General features: G+C 44.4%; 1 protein-coding gene across 4 annotated transcripts in view; it reads left to right on the top strand.

Moving 5' to 3' along the window:
- Positions 1-13,419, top strand: part of SRSF7 (serine and arginine rich splicing factor 7) — a 193,639-nt gene extending 180,220 nt beyond the window's left edge. For 3 of the 4 annotated variants that reach the window (XM_069235100.1, XM_069235099.1, XM_069235098.1), the window contains one exon: positions 13,073-13,419. In XM_069235100.1, coding sequence (XP_069091201.1) covers positions 13,073-13,127 — 55 coding nt within the window. In that variant the 3' untranslated portion in view covers positions 13,128-13,419. The remainder of the gene's footprint in view (positions 1-13,072) is intronic. The other variant, XM_069235101.1, reaches the window with a different exon arrangement.
- Positions 13,420-15,879: the final 2,460 nt, after the last annotated feature.

Here is a 15,879-nt window from a genome sequence, read left to right as displayed (position 1 = left end):
TCCACAAGTCGAGCCGGGGGCGTCGGGTGCAGAGTACAAAGTCTCATGCTTCCGGCGGGAAACGTGTGTTGTTTCAAAGTTGCTTCTTTGTTGCAAAGTTGCAGTCTTTGTGGAACAGAGCCGCTGTCCTCAGAAGTTCTTGGTCCTTCTAGATGCAGGGTAGTCCTCTGAGGCTTCAGAGGTTGCTGGACCCTGGGAACGCGTCGCTGGAGCAGTGTCTTTAGAAGTGGGGAGACAGGCCGGTAGAGCTGGGGCCGAAGCAGTTGGTGTCTCCGTCTTCTCTGCAGGTTTTTCAGTTCAGCAGTTCTCTTCTTCTTAGGTTGCAGGAATCTGAGTTCCTAGGTTCTGGAGAGCCCCTAAATACTGAATTTAGGGGTGTGTTTAAGTCTGGGGGGTTAGTAGCCAATTGCTACTAGCCCTGAGGGTGGCTACACCCTCTTTGTGCTTCCTCCCTGAGGGGAGGGGGGGGGACACATTCCTATCCCTATTGGGGGAATCCTCCATCTGCAAGATGGAGGATTTCTAAAAGTCAGAGTCACCTCAGCTCAGGACACCTTAGGGGCTGTCCTGACTGGCCAGTGACTCCTCCTTGTTTTTCTCATTATCTCCTCCGGCCTTGCTGCCAGAAGTGGGGCCGTGGCCGGAGGGGTCGGGCAACTCCACTAGCTGGAGTGCCCTGGGGTGCTGTAACAAAGGGGGTGAGCCTTTGAGGCTCACCGCCAGGTGTTACAGTTCCTGCAGGGGGAGCTGAGAAGCACCTCCACCCAGTACAGGCTTTGTTACTAGCCACAGAGTGACAAAGGCACTCTCCCCATGTGGCCAGCAACATGTCTGGTGTGTGGCAGGCTGCTAAAACCAGTCAGCCTACACGGTTAGTCGGTTAAGGTTTCAGGGGGCACCTCAAAGGTGCCCTCTGGGGTGTATGTTACAATACAATGTACACTGGCATCAGTGTGCATTTATTGTGCTGAGAAGTTTGATACCAAACTTCAGTTTTCAGTGTAGCCATTATGGTGCTGTGGAGTTCGTGCATGACAGACTCCCAGACCATATACTCTTATGGCTACCCTGCACTTACAATGTCTAAGGTTTTGCTTAGACACTGTAGGGGCATAGTGCTCATGCACTTATGCCCTCACCTATGGTATAGTGCACCCTGCCTTAGGGCTGTAAGGCCTGCTAGAGGGGTGACTTATCTATACCTGTAGGCAGTGTGAGGTTGGCATGGCACCCTGAGGGGAATGCCATGTCGACTTAGTGTTTTTATCCCCACTTAGTCTTTTTATCCCCACTAGCACACACAAGCTGGAGAGCAGTGTGTCTGTGCTGAGTGAGGGGTCCCCAGGGTGGCATAAGACATGCTGCAGCCCTTAGAGACCTTCCCTGGCATCAGGGCCCTTGGTACCAGGGTTACCAGTTACAAGGGACTTACCTGGATGCCAGGGTGTGCCAATTGTGGAAACAAAGGTACAGGTTAGGGAAAGAATACTGGTGCTGGGGCCTGGTTAGCAGGCCTCAGCGCACTTTCAAATCATAACTTGACATCAGCAAAGGCAAAAAGTCAGGGGGTAACCATGTCAAGGAGGCATTTCCTTACAACAACTTTTTGTTCAACACCTTGTCATTAACTCACAGCTCATACCAAAGCTTGCCAATGCTTCCAGGCATGTTTAAAACACGCCAAACTAGTGTTCCAGGACCCAGTAAAAGGCAGAGCCACCACTAGGGTGGAGAAGAAATATAAACCTCCCCCAACGGACCCTGTGTTTATCACTCCAACAATTAACTCCTGATTCAGTGGTAGTGGGAGCAGCCCGAAACAGGGCAAACTCCAAATCCTCAGGAGGCGCACCACCGCCCGACAAGGAAAGTCGGAAATTCGATGCAGCAGGCAAGAGGGTGGCAGCACAGGCAGCCAATCAATGGCAGATTGCCAATTCTCAGGCTCTACTGGCTTGATACGACAGGGCACATTGGGATGAAATGCAACATCTCATTCAACACCTTCCCAAAGAGTACCAAAAACGTGCCCAACAGGTTGTTGAGGAAGGTCAAACTATTTCTAACAACCAAATAAGGTCGGCTATGGACTCAGCAGACACGGTGGCAAGGACAGTGAACACTGCAGTAACCATTCGTAGGCACGCATGGTTACGGAGCTCAGGATTTAAGCCAGAAATCCAGCAGGCTGTGCTGAATATGCCGTTCAACCAACAACAATTGTTTGGGCCGGAGGTCGATACGGCAATAGAAGAACTAACAAAAGGCACAGACACAGACACAATACGTCATAGAAACCCTACACAAACTAGGGTTCTCTATAAACTACCAAAAATCACATCTACAACCGTGCCAAATACAACAATATTTAGGAGCAACAATCGACACACAAAAGGCGATTGCCACTCCAAGTCCACAAAGAGTACAAGCCTTCCAAAATATGTCAAACATGTACCCAAACCAGCACTATCAAGTAAGGTTTGTAATGAAACTCCTAGGCATGATGTCTTCATGCATAGCAATTGTCCCAAACGCAAGACTACACATGCGGACCTTACAACAGTGCCTAGCAGCACAATGGACACAAGCACAGGGTCAACTTCAAGATCTAGTGTTGATAGACCGCCAAACACACCTCTCGCTTCAATGGTGGAATCCTATAAATTTAAACAAAGGGCGGCCATTCCAAGCCCCGGTGCCTCAATACATAATCACAACAGATGCTTCTATGATGGGGTGGGGAGCACACCTCAACCAACACAGTATACAGGGACAATGGGATGTTCAGCAAAAACAACTGCATATAAATCATTTAGAAATGTTAGCAGTGTTTCTAGCATTGAAAGCATTTCAACCACTAATAGCCCACAGACACATTCTTGTCAAAACAGACAACATGACAACAATGTATTACCTAAACAAACAAGGAGGGACACACTTATCACAACTGTGTCTCTTAGCACAAAAGATTTGGCATTGGGCGATTCACAATCACATTCGCCTAATAGCACAATACATCCCAGGGATTCAAAACCAGTTGGCCGACAGTCTCAGTCGAGATCACCAACAAACACACAAATGGGAAATTCATCCCCAGATACTACAAACTTACTTTCTACGCTGGGGAACACCAGAAATAGACCTCTTCGCAACAAAAGAAAACGCAAAATGCCAAGACTTCGCGTCCAGGTATCCACACCCTCAGTCCAAGGGCAATGCGTTATGGATGAGTTGGTCAGGGATATTTGCTTACGCTTTTCCCCCTCTCCCACTCCTTCCTTATCAGGTAAACAAATTGAGTCAAAACAGACTCAAACTAATACTAATAGCACCAACCTGGGCTCGCCAACCATGGTACACAACACTACTAGACCTGTCAGTAGTACCTCATGTCAAACTACCAAACAGACCAGAACTTTTAACTCAACAGATCAGACACCCGAATCCAGCATCACTCAATCTAGCAATCTGGCTCCTGAAGTCTTAGAATTTGGACATTTATACCTTACACAAGAATGTATGGAGGGTTTTAAACAAGCTAGAAAACCTACTACAAGACATTGTTACACAAACAAATGGAAAAGATTTGTTTATTACTGCCATAATAATCAAATTCAACCACTTCATGCTTCCGCAAAAAACATTGTAAGCTACTTATTACACTTACAAAAATCTAAACTGGCATTTTCTTCTATTAAAATACATCTCACAGCTATATCTGCCTATCTGCAGATTACACATTCTACTTCACTTTTTAGAATCCCAGTCATCAAAGGATTTATGGAGGGTTTAAAAAGAATCATACCCCCGAGAAGACCACCAGTCCCCTCGTGGAACCTCAATATTGTATTAACAGGACTCATGGGTCCACCATTTGAACCCATGCACTCTTGTGAGATGCAATACTTAACCTGGAAAGTAGCCTTCCTAATAGATGTGATAGCTCTTAGAAGAGTAAGTGAAATACAGGCATTTACTATACAAGAACCCTTTATACAAATACATAAACATAGTGGTTCTCCGTACATATCCCAAATTCTTATCAAGTTATATCACCGTTCCACCTAAACCAAACAGTGGAACTCCCAGTCTTTTTTCCACAACCAGACTCAGTAGCCGAAAGAGCCTTACATACATTAGACATTAAAAGAGCACTGATGTATTATATTGATAGAACAAAACAGTTTCGCAAAACAAAACAATTGTTCGTAGCCTTCCAAAAACCTCATGCAGGAAATCCAATATCCAAACAAGGCATTGCCAGATGGATAGTGAAATGTATTCAGATCTGCTATATGAAAGCAAAAAGAGATCTACCTATTCTCCAGTATTGGGGTATCTTTCATAGATTCACATGCTTGAATCATTCCCCGTCGTCGAAGTGGGAGTGCCACGGTACATAGAAAGCAATAATGAGATTTTTTTATTTATTTTTTTATATTGAAGTCAATAGGAGAAACACCTTCAATTGTAGAACTATCAGCCTCTTTAGAAAGAGCCCAAATTTCAGCCAATCAGACGTGACCACCTCTTTAGAATCCTCAGCACAGAGGCTCAGTCTCTCAGATTTTCTACTTCACGTCGTGTGTAAGGGAGTCTCCCTGAGCTCTGCTCAGTTTTCTATCTCTTCAAGAGAAATTCTTAGAAACTTTCACTTTGCTTTTACTGCAGAAGTTTTCCATCATGTCTACAGTAAGAAACGGTCTGTTTAGGCCTTGTGGGACCTGTGGAAAATTGAGACTTCACTGTGAGGACCCTCACAAGGAATGTATCTACTGCTTACATCCAGAGCATAAGGTCAAGGACTGTAAGATCTGCAGGACCTTTCCCAACAAGACTCTGAGGGACAGAGAAGCCAGGCTCCTACTTTGGCTCCAGAAAAGAAAGGCAAGGGAAGCTCTTTCTGAGGAGGAGAGTGACACTTCAGTGACCTCAAAGAAAAGGAAGAGGTCTGTGGAGAGCCTATCCCCTACGAGCAGTAAGTCAGCTAAGAAGCTGCATGCATTTAAGGACAACCGGAGGAACTACCTTCAACATCCAAGGTAGCATGTGGCAAGGTTCACTCAGAGCCATCCACACCTGCTTCTTCATCAAAGAAGCTTAAAAGGCCTTCAAGTTCACTGCCTCCGTCGACGGCCAGAAAATCTACACCGTCGACGACAGGCCTTCCTTCGACTACAGCGATGGCCACGTTTACGGCTCCTCCATCACCGATGATAGTAACTTTGTCTCCGCTATCATCTACGACGATAACGTCAGTGAGTTTGAAGTATGGTCCATCGTCGTCGCACACCCTGAAGATCACAAAGAAGCCGTCGACGGGTAAGAAGCTGAAATCTTTACCGTCGACGCATTCATCGACGAGAAAATTCACAAAATCACCGTCGATTTCACCGACGAAAGTACCGACGGCGCACCTGTCGACTACAACCCCGTCGACGGCAACCCCGTCGACAGATGGCGTAGCAATATTGACATCGTCGACGGCAACTTCGTCGACGCTGGCGGCATCGATAGCGACTCCACCGACGACGGCTCCGTTGACGCCTACACCGTTGACGAGAACACAATCGACGAGTGCTCCGTCGACGGCAGCTCCGTCGACGACTCATTATCCTCATTTTGGAAAATCTCCTTACCTGCCGCAGAGAATTTTACCTATAAAGAGCAAGTCTTCTTTATTGCTTCCATCACATACATCGCCCAGTAAGGTTGCACCAATTCCTCCGCAGCATCTATTTGCAGACGAAGATGATGACGATGATGTTTATTCTGATGACGGCTTTTTTCCGGTGGCACGTAGTCCATCTGAACTACGCATTAAGTGCCAAGAGGAGGATGAAGAGGAGGATCTTCAGCCTTATTCAGACCAGCAGGATCAAAGTCATCTACAACTTCAAGGACAACAAGAACAGACAGTTCAGATGCCGGTCTCGTTGATAAACAACCTTCAACAGATGATGCAGGATTATTATTCGAGATTTCCTCCAGCTGGTTCTTCTACACCGGTACAACCTCCGCAGACACCAGTGTCCACTCCGGCTAGACCTTCAGAATTTCCGGACCCTACCACAGCACCTTCATCTGCTCAGGGTATTGCTTCACCTTCATCCGAGGAGGAGCAAGAAGAAGGTGAGATACAGGACTCTGACTCTCTCATTCCTGAATGGGATGAGTATCAAATCCAAACTCCATCTCCTTCTACACCACCACCAGTGGACTCTCCACCGCAGGACATTGGTGGCTTCCATAGTGTCATGGAAAGAGCTGCGAAAAGATTCCAGATGCCAATTACTTCGAAGCAGTCAGACTGCTTTCTTTATGACTTTAAAGAAGACACTAGGAAGTCAGTAAGGGCCATACCCATTATTGATTTCATTTGGGAGGAAGGCCTAAAGGTCATGCAGACTCCGTCCTCCATTCCCGCAGTCTTGCCGAGACTTGAGAAGAAATATAAGGCGCCAGACAACTCCCCAGCATGTTTGATCAGCCATCCTAAACCGGATTCGGTTATTTCGCAGGCAGCTCAGAGGAGGTCCAGGAATCCATCTGCATCTCTGACTGCCCCCCCAGACAAGGAAGGATGTCGTTTGGACTCCATAGGCAAAAAGTTTTCAACTATGGCGGCCACCACTGTGAGAGCAGCTAACTCTCTAGCAATCCTGGGGAGATACGATCGCCAGATGTGGTCTGACATGTCACAATTCATAGATATGTTACCCGAGGGCAGTAGAGTAGAAGCACGTAGGATTCTACAAGAAGGTGAAAAGATTTCGGCTGAAATCATAGACTCTTCCATTGATGTTTCCTCTACAGGTTTTCGCCAGTTGGCCGGGGCGGCCGTACTCAGGCGCCAGGGGTGGCTTAAGGCTACCTCTTTTAGGCCTGAAGTGCAATTGAAGATTCTGGACATGCCGTATGATGGCGAGCTTTTGTTTGGCAAGCATGTCGATGATGCGTTGCAGTCTATTAAAGCAGACACTGAGACAGCCAGATCTCTGGCAACGCTACAATACAAAAGACAGCCCTTTCGGGGAGCGAGAGGGAGAGGAACCTTTTCATATAGAGGAGGCTCTCAACAATATTGTCATTACTCTTCTTACCAAGGTCAATTTCGATCAACCTTCGGCCAGCAACAACCGCATTCCTTTCGTCAACAGTCCTCCTCTCGCTTCAGGCAACAAACGAGAGGAAAGTCGGCTTTCAAGGCCAAGGAGACGGCAAGGAAGCAGTGACCCTCATCAAGTGTCTGCATCCAGCCCCTATATCAACACTCTTATAGGGGGCAGAATTTCCAAATTTCTACACCAGTGGTCCAGAATAACTTCAGAAAAAATGGGTACTGGATATTATCAACCGGGGACATACACTAGAATTCAACCAACCTCCCCCTCAGGTACCACCAAGAGGTCCCCCGCCAGCCCATCTCAACGAGCTTATGGATCAGATTGCTATTTTAATGAAGAAGGGAGCAATAGAGGTCGTACCAAGGAGCCAGAGGGGAACAGGTTTTTACTCCCGCTTTTTCCTTATCCGGAAGAAGACAGGGGACTGGAGGCCTATTCTAGATCTTCGTTCGCTCAACAAATACCTCAAGAAACAATCTTTTCGCATGATCTCTCTTCAAGACGTCCTGCGCCTGCTCAACCGAGGGGATTTTATGACATCGTTAGATCTTCAGGATGCATATTTCCACATTCCCATTCACCCCCATCATCGGAAATTCTTGCAATTCAGGGTTGCAGGCATTCATTACCAGTTCAGAGTGTTGCCTTTTGGCCTCAGGTCGGCCCCAAGAGTATTCACCAAGGTTTTGGCACCGGTGGCGGCCCACCTCAGACAATTAGGGATACAGGTGTTCCCGTATTTAGACGACTGGCTAATAAAGGCACATACAACATCGAAGGCTGCCAGAGACACAGAGACATGTCTATCCCTTTTCGGAGCTTTGGGCTTGACAGTCAATTACCCCAAGTATCACCTAGATCCCACCCAGAACATCACGTTTCTAGGAGCCATCTTGGACACTGTTCAGGCGAAAGCCTTTGCTTCACAGGACAGGCGAAAGAAACTTCGAGACTTAGCAGCACGTCTCAGCTTCAGTGCGGACTTACAAGTCTTTTCTGGGGATGCTATCGTCTTGCATTCCATTGATAAAGAACTGTTGTCTGCACATGAGGACACTTCAACAGCAATTAGACAATCAATGGAAACAAATAGAAGGCTTTTTCGACGATGTAATTCGAATAACCCCTTCAGCAAAGCAGGCTTTCAGGTGGTGGAAGGAAACTCCCCTCGTCTCAGACGGTTTGTCATTTCTGAAGGACAGGACCATGCACGTAATAACAGATGCATCCCTAGAGGGATGGGGTGCTCATTTGCAGGATCTTTCCGTGAGGGGAAAATGGTCCACTCAAGAGTCAACTCTCCACATAAATGTATTGGAGTTAAGAGCGGTTGCCTTGGCACTCAAATCCTTCCTCACGAACATCAGAAATTCTTCAGTTTTGATAAGAACAGACAATACCACGGTCATGCATTACATCAACAAGCAAGGAGGCACAAAATCTGGAGCATTATCTCTGGAGGCGCAGAAACTGTGGCATTGGGTAATTCAGCATCGAATCTCCATCAGAGCAGAACATCTCCCAGGGATCACCAACACCTGGGCAGATGCCCTAAGCAGGACTCGAATCAGCTGCCACGAGTGGGAACTCAATCAGTCAGTTCTCGACCGTCTCTTTCGTCGTTGGGGCAAACCCAGTCTAGATCTGTTCGCGACCAGAGAAAACAAGAAATGCCAACACTTCGCAAGCTGGTGACCGCAGAAGGGATCAAAGGGGAATGCGTTTTTGATCAGATGGTCAGGGATTTATGCATACGCTTTTCCCCCGCTTCCACTCATCCCGAGACTTCTGCAAAAGATGAAGAGGGAACAATGCAGGATTCTATTAATCGCTCCCAGATGGCCACGCCAGTTCTGGTTCACAGAACTTCTATTACTTTCGGAACAACCTCACATTCGACTAAAGACAATACCGGATTTGTTAACAGTGAGCCAGGGTCAGGTTCGTCATCCCAACCCGACATCTCTTCGTTTATCAGCCTGGCTCCTGAATTCTATGAATTCGATGGACTAGATATCCCTCCAGATTGCAGGGAGGTGCTTGCCTGTGCCAGGGCTCAGTCTACAAACCGAACATGCAAGTTCAAGTGGAAGAGGTTTTGCTTATGGTGCTCAACTTCCAACGTTCATCCTCTAAGGTCATCTCCTGAACAGATTTTGCCATATTTGTTGCATTTGGCTAAATCCGGTCTTTCACATTCATCTATCAGGGTGCACCTGGCTGCCATATCCCGTTTCCGACGGACGTCTCAGTCGCCTTCTCTATGGTCGTCCAGAATAATAAAACAATTTCTCAAAGGTTTATTTAGGATGTTTCCACCAATTCATCGTCCTGCGCCGCAATGGCATTTGAACATTGTGCTCTCCCAATTAATGAAACATCCGTTTGAACCCATTCATAGGGTGGATCTCAAATTCATCTCTTTTAAAACAGCCCTTCTTCTGGCCTTGACGTCGGCAAAGAGGGTCAGCGATATCCAAGCCTTCACAATTTCTCCACCTTTCCTCCAATTCAAGCCAGAGGTGGTCATTTTGAGAACTAATCCAAAGTTTATACCTAAGGTTCCATCATCTTTTCACCTAAATGAACCCATGGTTCTCAGAATTTTTTTTCCAAATCCACAAACTGCAGCGGAATGAGCTCTACACTCTCTAGACATTAAACGGTGTTTAAAATTTTATATACAAAGGACAAGCGGCTTCCGTAAATCTAAGCAACTATTTATCAGCTATGGAAAGATCAATAAGGGGTAAAGAAGTTACTAAGCAGAGCATAGCGCGCTGGATCTCTTCTGCCATACAGTTGTGCCACCAGTTGGCAGGGAAGCCATTATCATTCAGTGTCAGAGCTCATTCCACTAGAGCGGTATCCACTTCAGCAGCTCTGTTCGCTGGAGTCCCTCTGAACCAGATCTGCAGGGCGGCAACATGGACACGTGCTCATACTTTCACACAGCATTCTTGCCTAGAGGCTACTGACAAAGTGGATGCTGCGGTAGGACAAGCGGTATTACGTAATTTATTTGCATAAGGTGAGCCAATAACCTCTTACCCTCCGTCCTCTGTGTACTGTTTGAAGGATAATTTTAAGTATATAGTTTCATGTGAGTGTGTATAGGTATATATTTTTATATATTTATATATATATTTTTATATACATATATATATATATAGTTTAGATAGCTAATATGGTTAACAGTTGATTTGCAAATGTTTATTGCCTATATAAGTTCAAATAGCATGCATTATACATAGGCATACTATTGGTGTTACAGGAATCAAACTTTTTTCTTGCTGCTGGCTATTCTGATTCAAGCATGTGAATCTATGAAAGATACCCCAATACTGGAGAAGAAAATGAGTTACTTACCTGGAACTGTGGTTCTCCAGTATTGGTATCTTTCATAGATTCACATGCGACCCACCCTCCTCTCCAGAGGGGCTCACCTCCTTGTTTTTTTCTGGTAATCTCTAGTGCGGAGAAATCTGAGAGACTGAGCCTCTGTGCTGAGGATTCTAAAGGGGTAGTCACGCCTGATTGGCTGAAATTTGGGCTCTTTCTAAAGAGGCTGATAGTTCTACAATTTAAGGTGTTTCTCCTATTGACTTCAATATAAAAAAAATTAAAAAAAAATCTAATTATTGCTTTCTATGTACCGTGGGACTCCCACTTCGACGACGGGGAATGATTCAAGCATGTGAATCTATGAAAGATACCAATACTGGAGAACCACAGTTACAGGTAAGTAACTCATTTTCTTACGCCAAAGGCGCACTCCACTAGGAAGAAAGGCGCCACAATGGCTTTTCTAGGAAATATACCTATGACAGAAATCTGTAAGGCAGCCACATGGTCTACGCCTCATACATTCACAGAACATTACTGTGTAGATGTGTTAACAACACAACAAGCCACAGTAGGACAGGCTGTACTACGAACATTATTTCAGACAACTTCAACTCCTACAGGCTAAGCCACCGCTTTTGGTGAGATAACTGCTTACTAGTCTATGCACAGCATGTGTATCTGCAGCTACACATGCCATTGAACTGAAAATGTCACTTACCCAGTGTACATCTGTTCGTGGCATGAGACACTGCAAATTCACATGCGCCCTCCCACCTCCCCAGGAGCCTGTAGCCGTTTTTAGTTGCATGAAAATTGTAAATATGTAAATAAATATTATTTGAATACACACTATGTACATACATTACTACTCCATTGCATGAGCACCTCCAGTATACTCACAACTCCTACCTCACCCTTTGCGGGGAAAACAATCTAAGATGGAGTTGACGCCCATGCGCAATGGAGCCGAAAGGGAGGAGTCACTCGGTCCTGTGACTCGAAAAGACTTCTTCGAAGAAAAACAACTTGTAACACTCAGAGTCCAACACTAGATGGCAGGATAATGCACAGCATGTGAATCTGCAGCATCTCATGCCACGAACAGATGTACACTGGGTAAGTGACATTTTCCATATATATACAAACACACGTGCGTGCGCTCCAGGGTCCCAGCACATGGGTGGGAATATTCAGTGCTTATGACTTTGAGGATTCCCCTGGAAGAAGAGAACTGATTGCAGGTAAGTAGCTTATCCTTCTCCAGCCTCTGTATCTTAGTCACATGTGACCATCCCACCTCCTTGGTGATGAGGCTTGCACTGCACATATTCTTGGCCAGCTGTGGAAATCTGCTCATGTTTGCCTCTGTGGAGAGTTGGAGCTCTTCACCTCATTCACCAGAGTTCAGGTCAACTAATGAGGTCAGTAGTGTACCGACAGTCTATGGCTGACAGTGTTATTTAAATGTAAGGGAACACTTATACTTCATAGATTCACATATTCCCAGTCTACAGGCTCTAAATCGTCCGTCAATTGTAATACAGCAAAGTTGGAGAACTCTAGTTATAGGTAAGTAATTTTTCCTTTGTTAGTGTTCTGGAGACTAATCCTTTTGACGGTTATGGATGTGCCATCCAAATTGCAAGAGAAATGGAGCCTGCCTCCGGTAGATGCAGTCAGCTAATGGATACCTTTGTCCTCCTAATATTCAAATGAAACACGCAGTGTCCAAACTAAGATGTAATGCTTAGTGCCCACTTGTCTGGAGCTCCAAAACTTACAACAAGCTACAAAAAAGTGTCAAAACCTGATCTATGTCCAGACATTAATTGACTTCCAAAAGAAGTTGGAACCCAGTATATTCAGAGTCTGATAGGACGAGTGAAGTTGGGAGGAATCACAGAATTTATATCTAGCACAGCAACTCCTTTATTTGCGGTCCTTCAGGCACATGAGCTGCCCTAAACCCCAAATCCTCTATATCCTTAATATAACTTCCATTATTGAATGAGAAAATAACCGAGGTGACAGAAACTGAATATGTTGTAGAGGTGTAGTGCCTTAAGTTGGGCAGCCATTTTAATCAGGCTTCTAGCAATGAAGTACTTAGTCGAAAGCAAAGCCTATGAATACACAATTTTTAAACTAGCATTTGTATTTTCAAGGTGTGTTCTACTATGTAGTCTGAAACTGAATATTTCAATCTATGGAATAAACCTGGGGCAGAACATGTCATTCAATGCCAAGTATATTTCTGAGTGATTACCAATCTTTCCTACTGTTCTTTGTATGTAGTTTTAGCTTGCTGCTAAGTTTTACTAACTTTATTCAAACATACATAGAACACCAAATGTGCTTGGGTGTATTACGTAGTGGAAGCACATAGAAGGTGGCTGAAACTTTATTTTGTATATTTTCCGCAGTGGTGTTATAGACTATTAAATAATGTTGCACCGGATTGTATACTTTACTATGGATAATTTGTAGACGCAAAGGTGAGGAAATAATTATGTTTCTCCGACCCCCCTCCCTTTTTCCACCCCTCCCCCCTCCCCTCCCCTCCTTCTCTCATTAATGTATTTCTTTATTTCTTTTAGTCGTTCACCATCGGGAAGTCCTGCAAGGAGTGCCACTCCAGAAAACCATGACTAAAATTGTGTATGAACACAAATTTGGAAGAAAGTTATTTTGTTTACATTAATATAAGGGATTTTGTGATGTCCGTTTTTTACGGTAATGGGCCTGAAAGGTATTTTCAGCTCTCTAACCATTGGCTTGGGTTCTTTGGATATTTTAAGATGCTTTGTAAAATAATTACCAAGTAGCATATTTCGTGATGTTCTGCCATCTAACTGTGGGATTTTGTATCTGGACATTAAAATGTGCACTTCCACTTAAGCCTAGTAGTCTTTTATAATAAATTCAAGCTTTTTGAAAAGTGTCATTCCTTTCACTTTTGTAGCACAAATGTGTGGACCTATTGTGTATTTGTGACAGTCATTCTGATTCTCGGTAGATCTTCTTAAAAACGGGAGCAGAACTGCCCACAAGCTGCTTCTATGACCAGAAAAATATGAAGGGTATGACACTTATCCAACTGCACACTTTACTCCTCCATCTGCTCCTTCGCCCCCCCCCCCCCCCCTTCCCCCCCACAAACTAGGTATTGTGCAGCATGTCTAGATTCACTTGCTATGGAACATTCTGCTTTGTAGTGGCTGGCCTTGTATTATTGTTTGTATCAGTTAAGGCTTTTGTTGACAGTAGGAGGAGCCAGTATGAAGTTAACCTGCAGCTCACTTCGTATCCACTGACTTTTTCATTTATTTTTATATTTTTAATATATATTTTTACCATGAGGTTTGATGACATTTTACTGGTGAGTGGTCACGAAAAGGGACAAACATTTAAGAACACAAGTGATTAATTTCGGCCTCGTTCCACAAGAGAAAGAATCCAAAGATTCTGAAATTAGGATTTCATAGGCAACAAGCTATTTTTGTGCTAGCAGTACCTGGGTCTATGCACATACCTCGAAGCAGGCAGTTTAGAATTGTTCCCATAGGTGTTATCTTGCTATGCCCTTAATGTTTTCCAAGCAAAATGTAGCTGTGGGAAGACTAACACATGTCTAATTTATGGTCCTCAGTAAAATTGCCATACTTGAACTGTTTCTCAGCTGAAAACTCTAGAAATAAGAAAGATTGTGTTGCATTTTGTATAGTAGGTACAGGTTTCAGTATTCCCAATGAAAGATCAGACCTTAGCGGTACATAGTCTGAATATGGTTAACAGATTTCAGAATCGGACGATGAGCAGTGCCAATACATTCAGGCTGTTTACCCACAGGGAGATATACGGACTACAACTGTCATTGTCTAAATAACATTTTTAGTTATCTCAAAGAGTTGGTGGCATAATGTTCAACGTGTGATTCTGGTTCAAGCTTCAAACTATTGTTAAAAAGTAGGTAACTAGTGTCTTCTGCATTGATGTTTGTTCTTGGATAAGTGTTCCCACATCCTTTCGAGGACCCAGCACACCTTCCTTAAACTTTTGTTTTTTAATGTATTTATTACATGTTGACTCTTTGGCATTTGTTGATAGACTCAAATTTGTACGGGTAAATTTTCAAGATAAGAACAATACATAAAAGTTACCAGCACAAGCCTGAACACTGTTAGAAAAAACATGCGGACACTGAAAAACTGCTGGCAGATAGGCAGCGATCATGGAAAGTGAGAAAATTCGCACTGCTTCTTAGAGTCAGTAGACTCCTTATGCCGTCATGCCTTGTACTGGCAGTTTCTTCAGAGGCTTTTTTCTTAGCTTGTGTGGGAAGCATTCCCAAACGTGTTCTGTTTTTTTGTCTCTGTATTTTGTCACTTTTTATTTTAATTTAGTTTTTTCACTTTGCTCCTAAACCTAACATTTCAACACCATACACCGGATTCCTTTCAAATCAGATTTTGGTGCTGATTTTACTGTTTTGCCTAGATCTGCATGCCTTCACTTTCTGAAGTGTCGTATGGGTAGCAAAACAAAAGCCATAAATTACATTGAGTTTGTGTGCTGACTCACAAAAAGGTATGGTCAGTGTCCAAAAATTTGTCTGGAGCTGAAAAAATCAGCGCCGCACAGAGGTCTTCAGACTTGCTTGCTCTCAGAATCCCCCCATTCCCAAGCAAAATGTTTTGAAGTTTATACGATAATTTCAGGGTTAGTTTTCTGTTATTCGTAGTCTACACTAATTGTGAGATTCATGAAAGTGCAAATACGTCAAAGAAATTGACCACAAACACTAGGCCCTATTTAGTAGGGTGTTGTGAGCCTGGGTTCCAATACAGCTGCACCTGCTGCACTAACGGTAGCTGTGGCCCTGAGAAGCAGACTGTTTCCTCTGCCTCATCCCCCTCATGCCTTGCCACTCATTCAGTCTTAAAAAAGGCTTGGCCCTTTGTTTCCTTGGTGTGGTTTTCCCCCCAACGTCTTGCCTTCTGACCTGTTTTTGCTGGTATTAGGGCTGCACATTTTACCACTGCTAACCAGTGCTAAAGTGCTTCTGCCCTCTCCTTATAACATGGTAACATTGGTTTACACCCAATTGGAATATTTAATTTACTTAAGTCCCTAGTTAAGTGGCACTACGTGTGCCCAGGGCCTGTAAATTAAATGCTACTAGAAGGACTGTGTAGGAAGCTGGCCTGCTGTGTGGTGAGCACCTATGGTGTTATCCCCTTATTTCAGGTATCCCCTATTAGTGAAGTGTAGGCAGCTTCAAGGAAGCCACGGCTCTCTAGAGGTAACTGTGGATGGGCAGCCAAGACTTATCTAGGAGATATGCAAAGCTTCTGCAATACCACTACAGCCACACATAACTTACACAAATGAAAGAAAACACTCA

This window comes from Pleurodeles waltl, chromosome 5, assembly GCF_031143425.1.
Source record: "Pleurodeles waltl isolate 20211129_DDA chromosome 5, aPleWal1.hap1.20221129, whole genome shotgun sequence".
NCBI lineage: Eukaryota > Metazoa > Chordata > Amphibia > Caudata > Salamandridae > Pleurodeles > Pleurodeles waltl.
The sequence above is the reverse complement of the archived record's forward strand: the minus strand, read 5'-3'. Positions and strand labels throughout refer to the sequence as shown.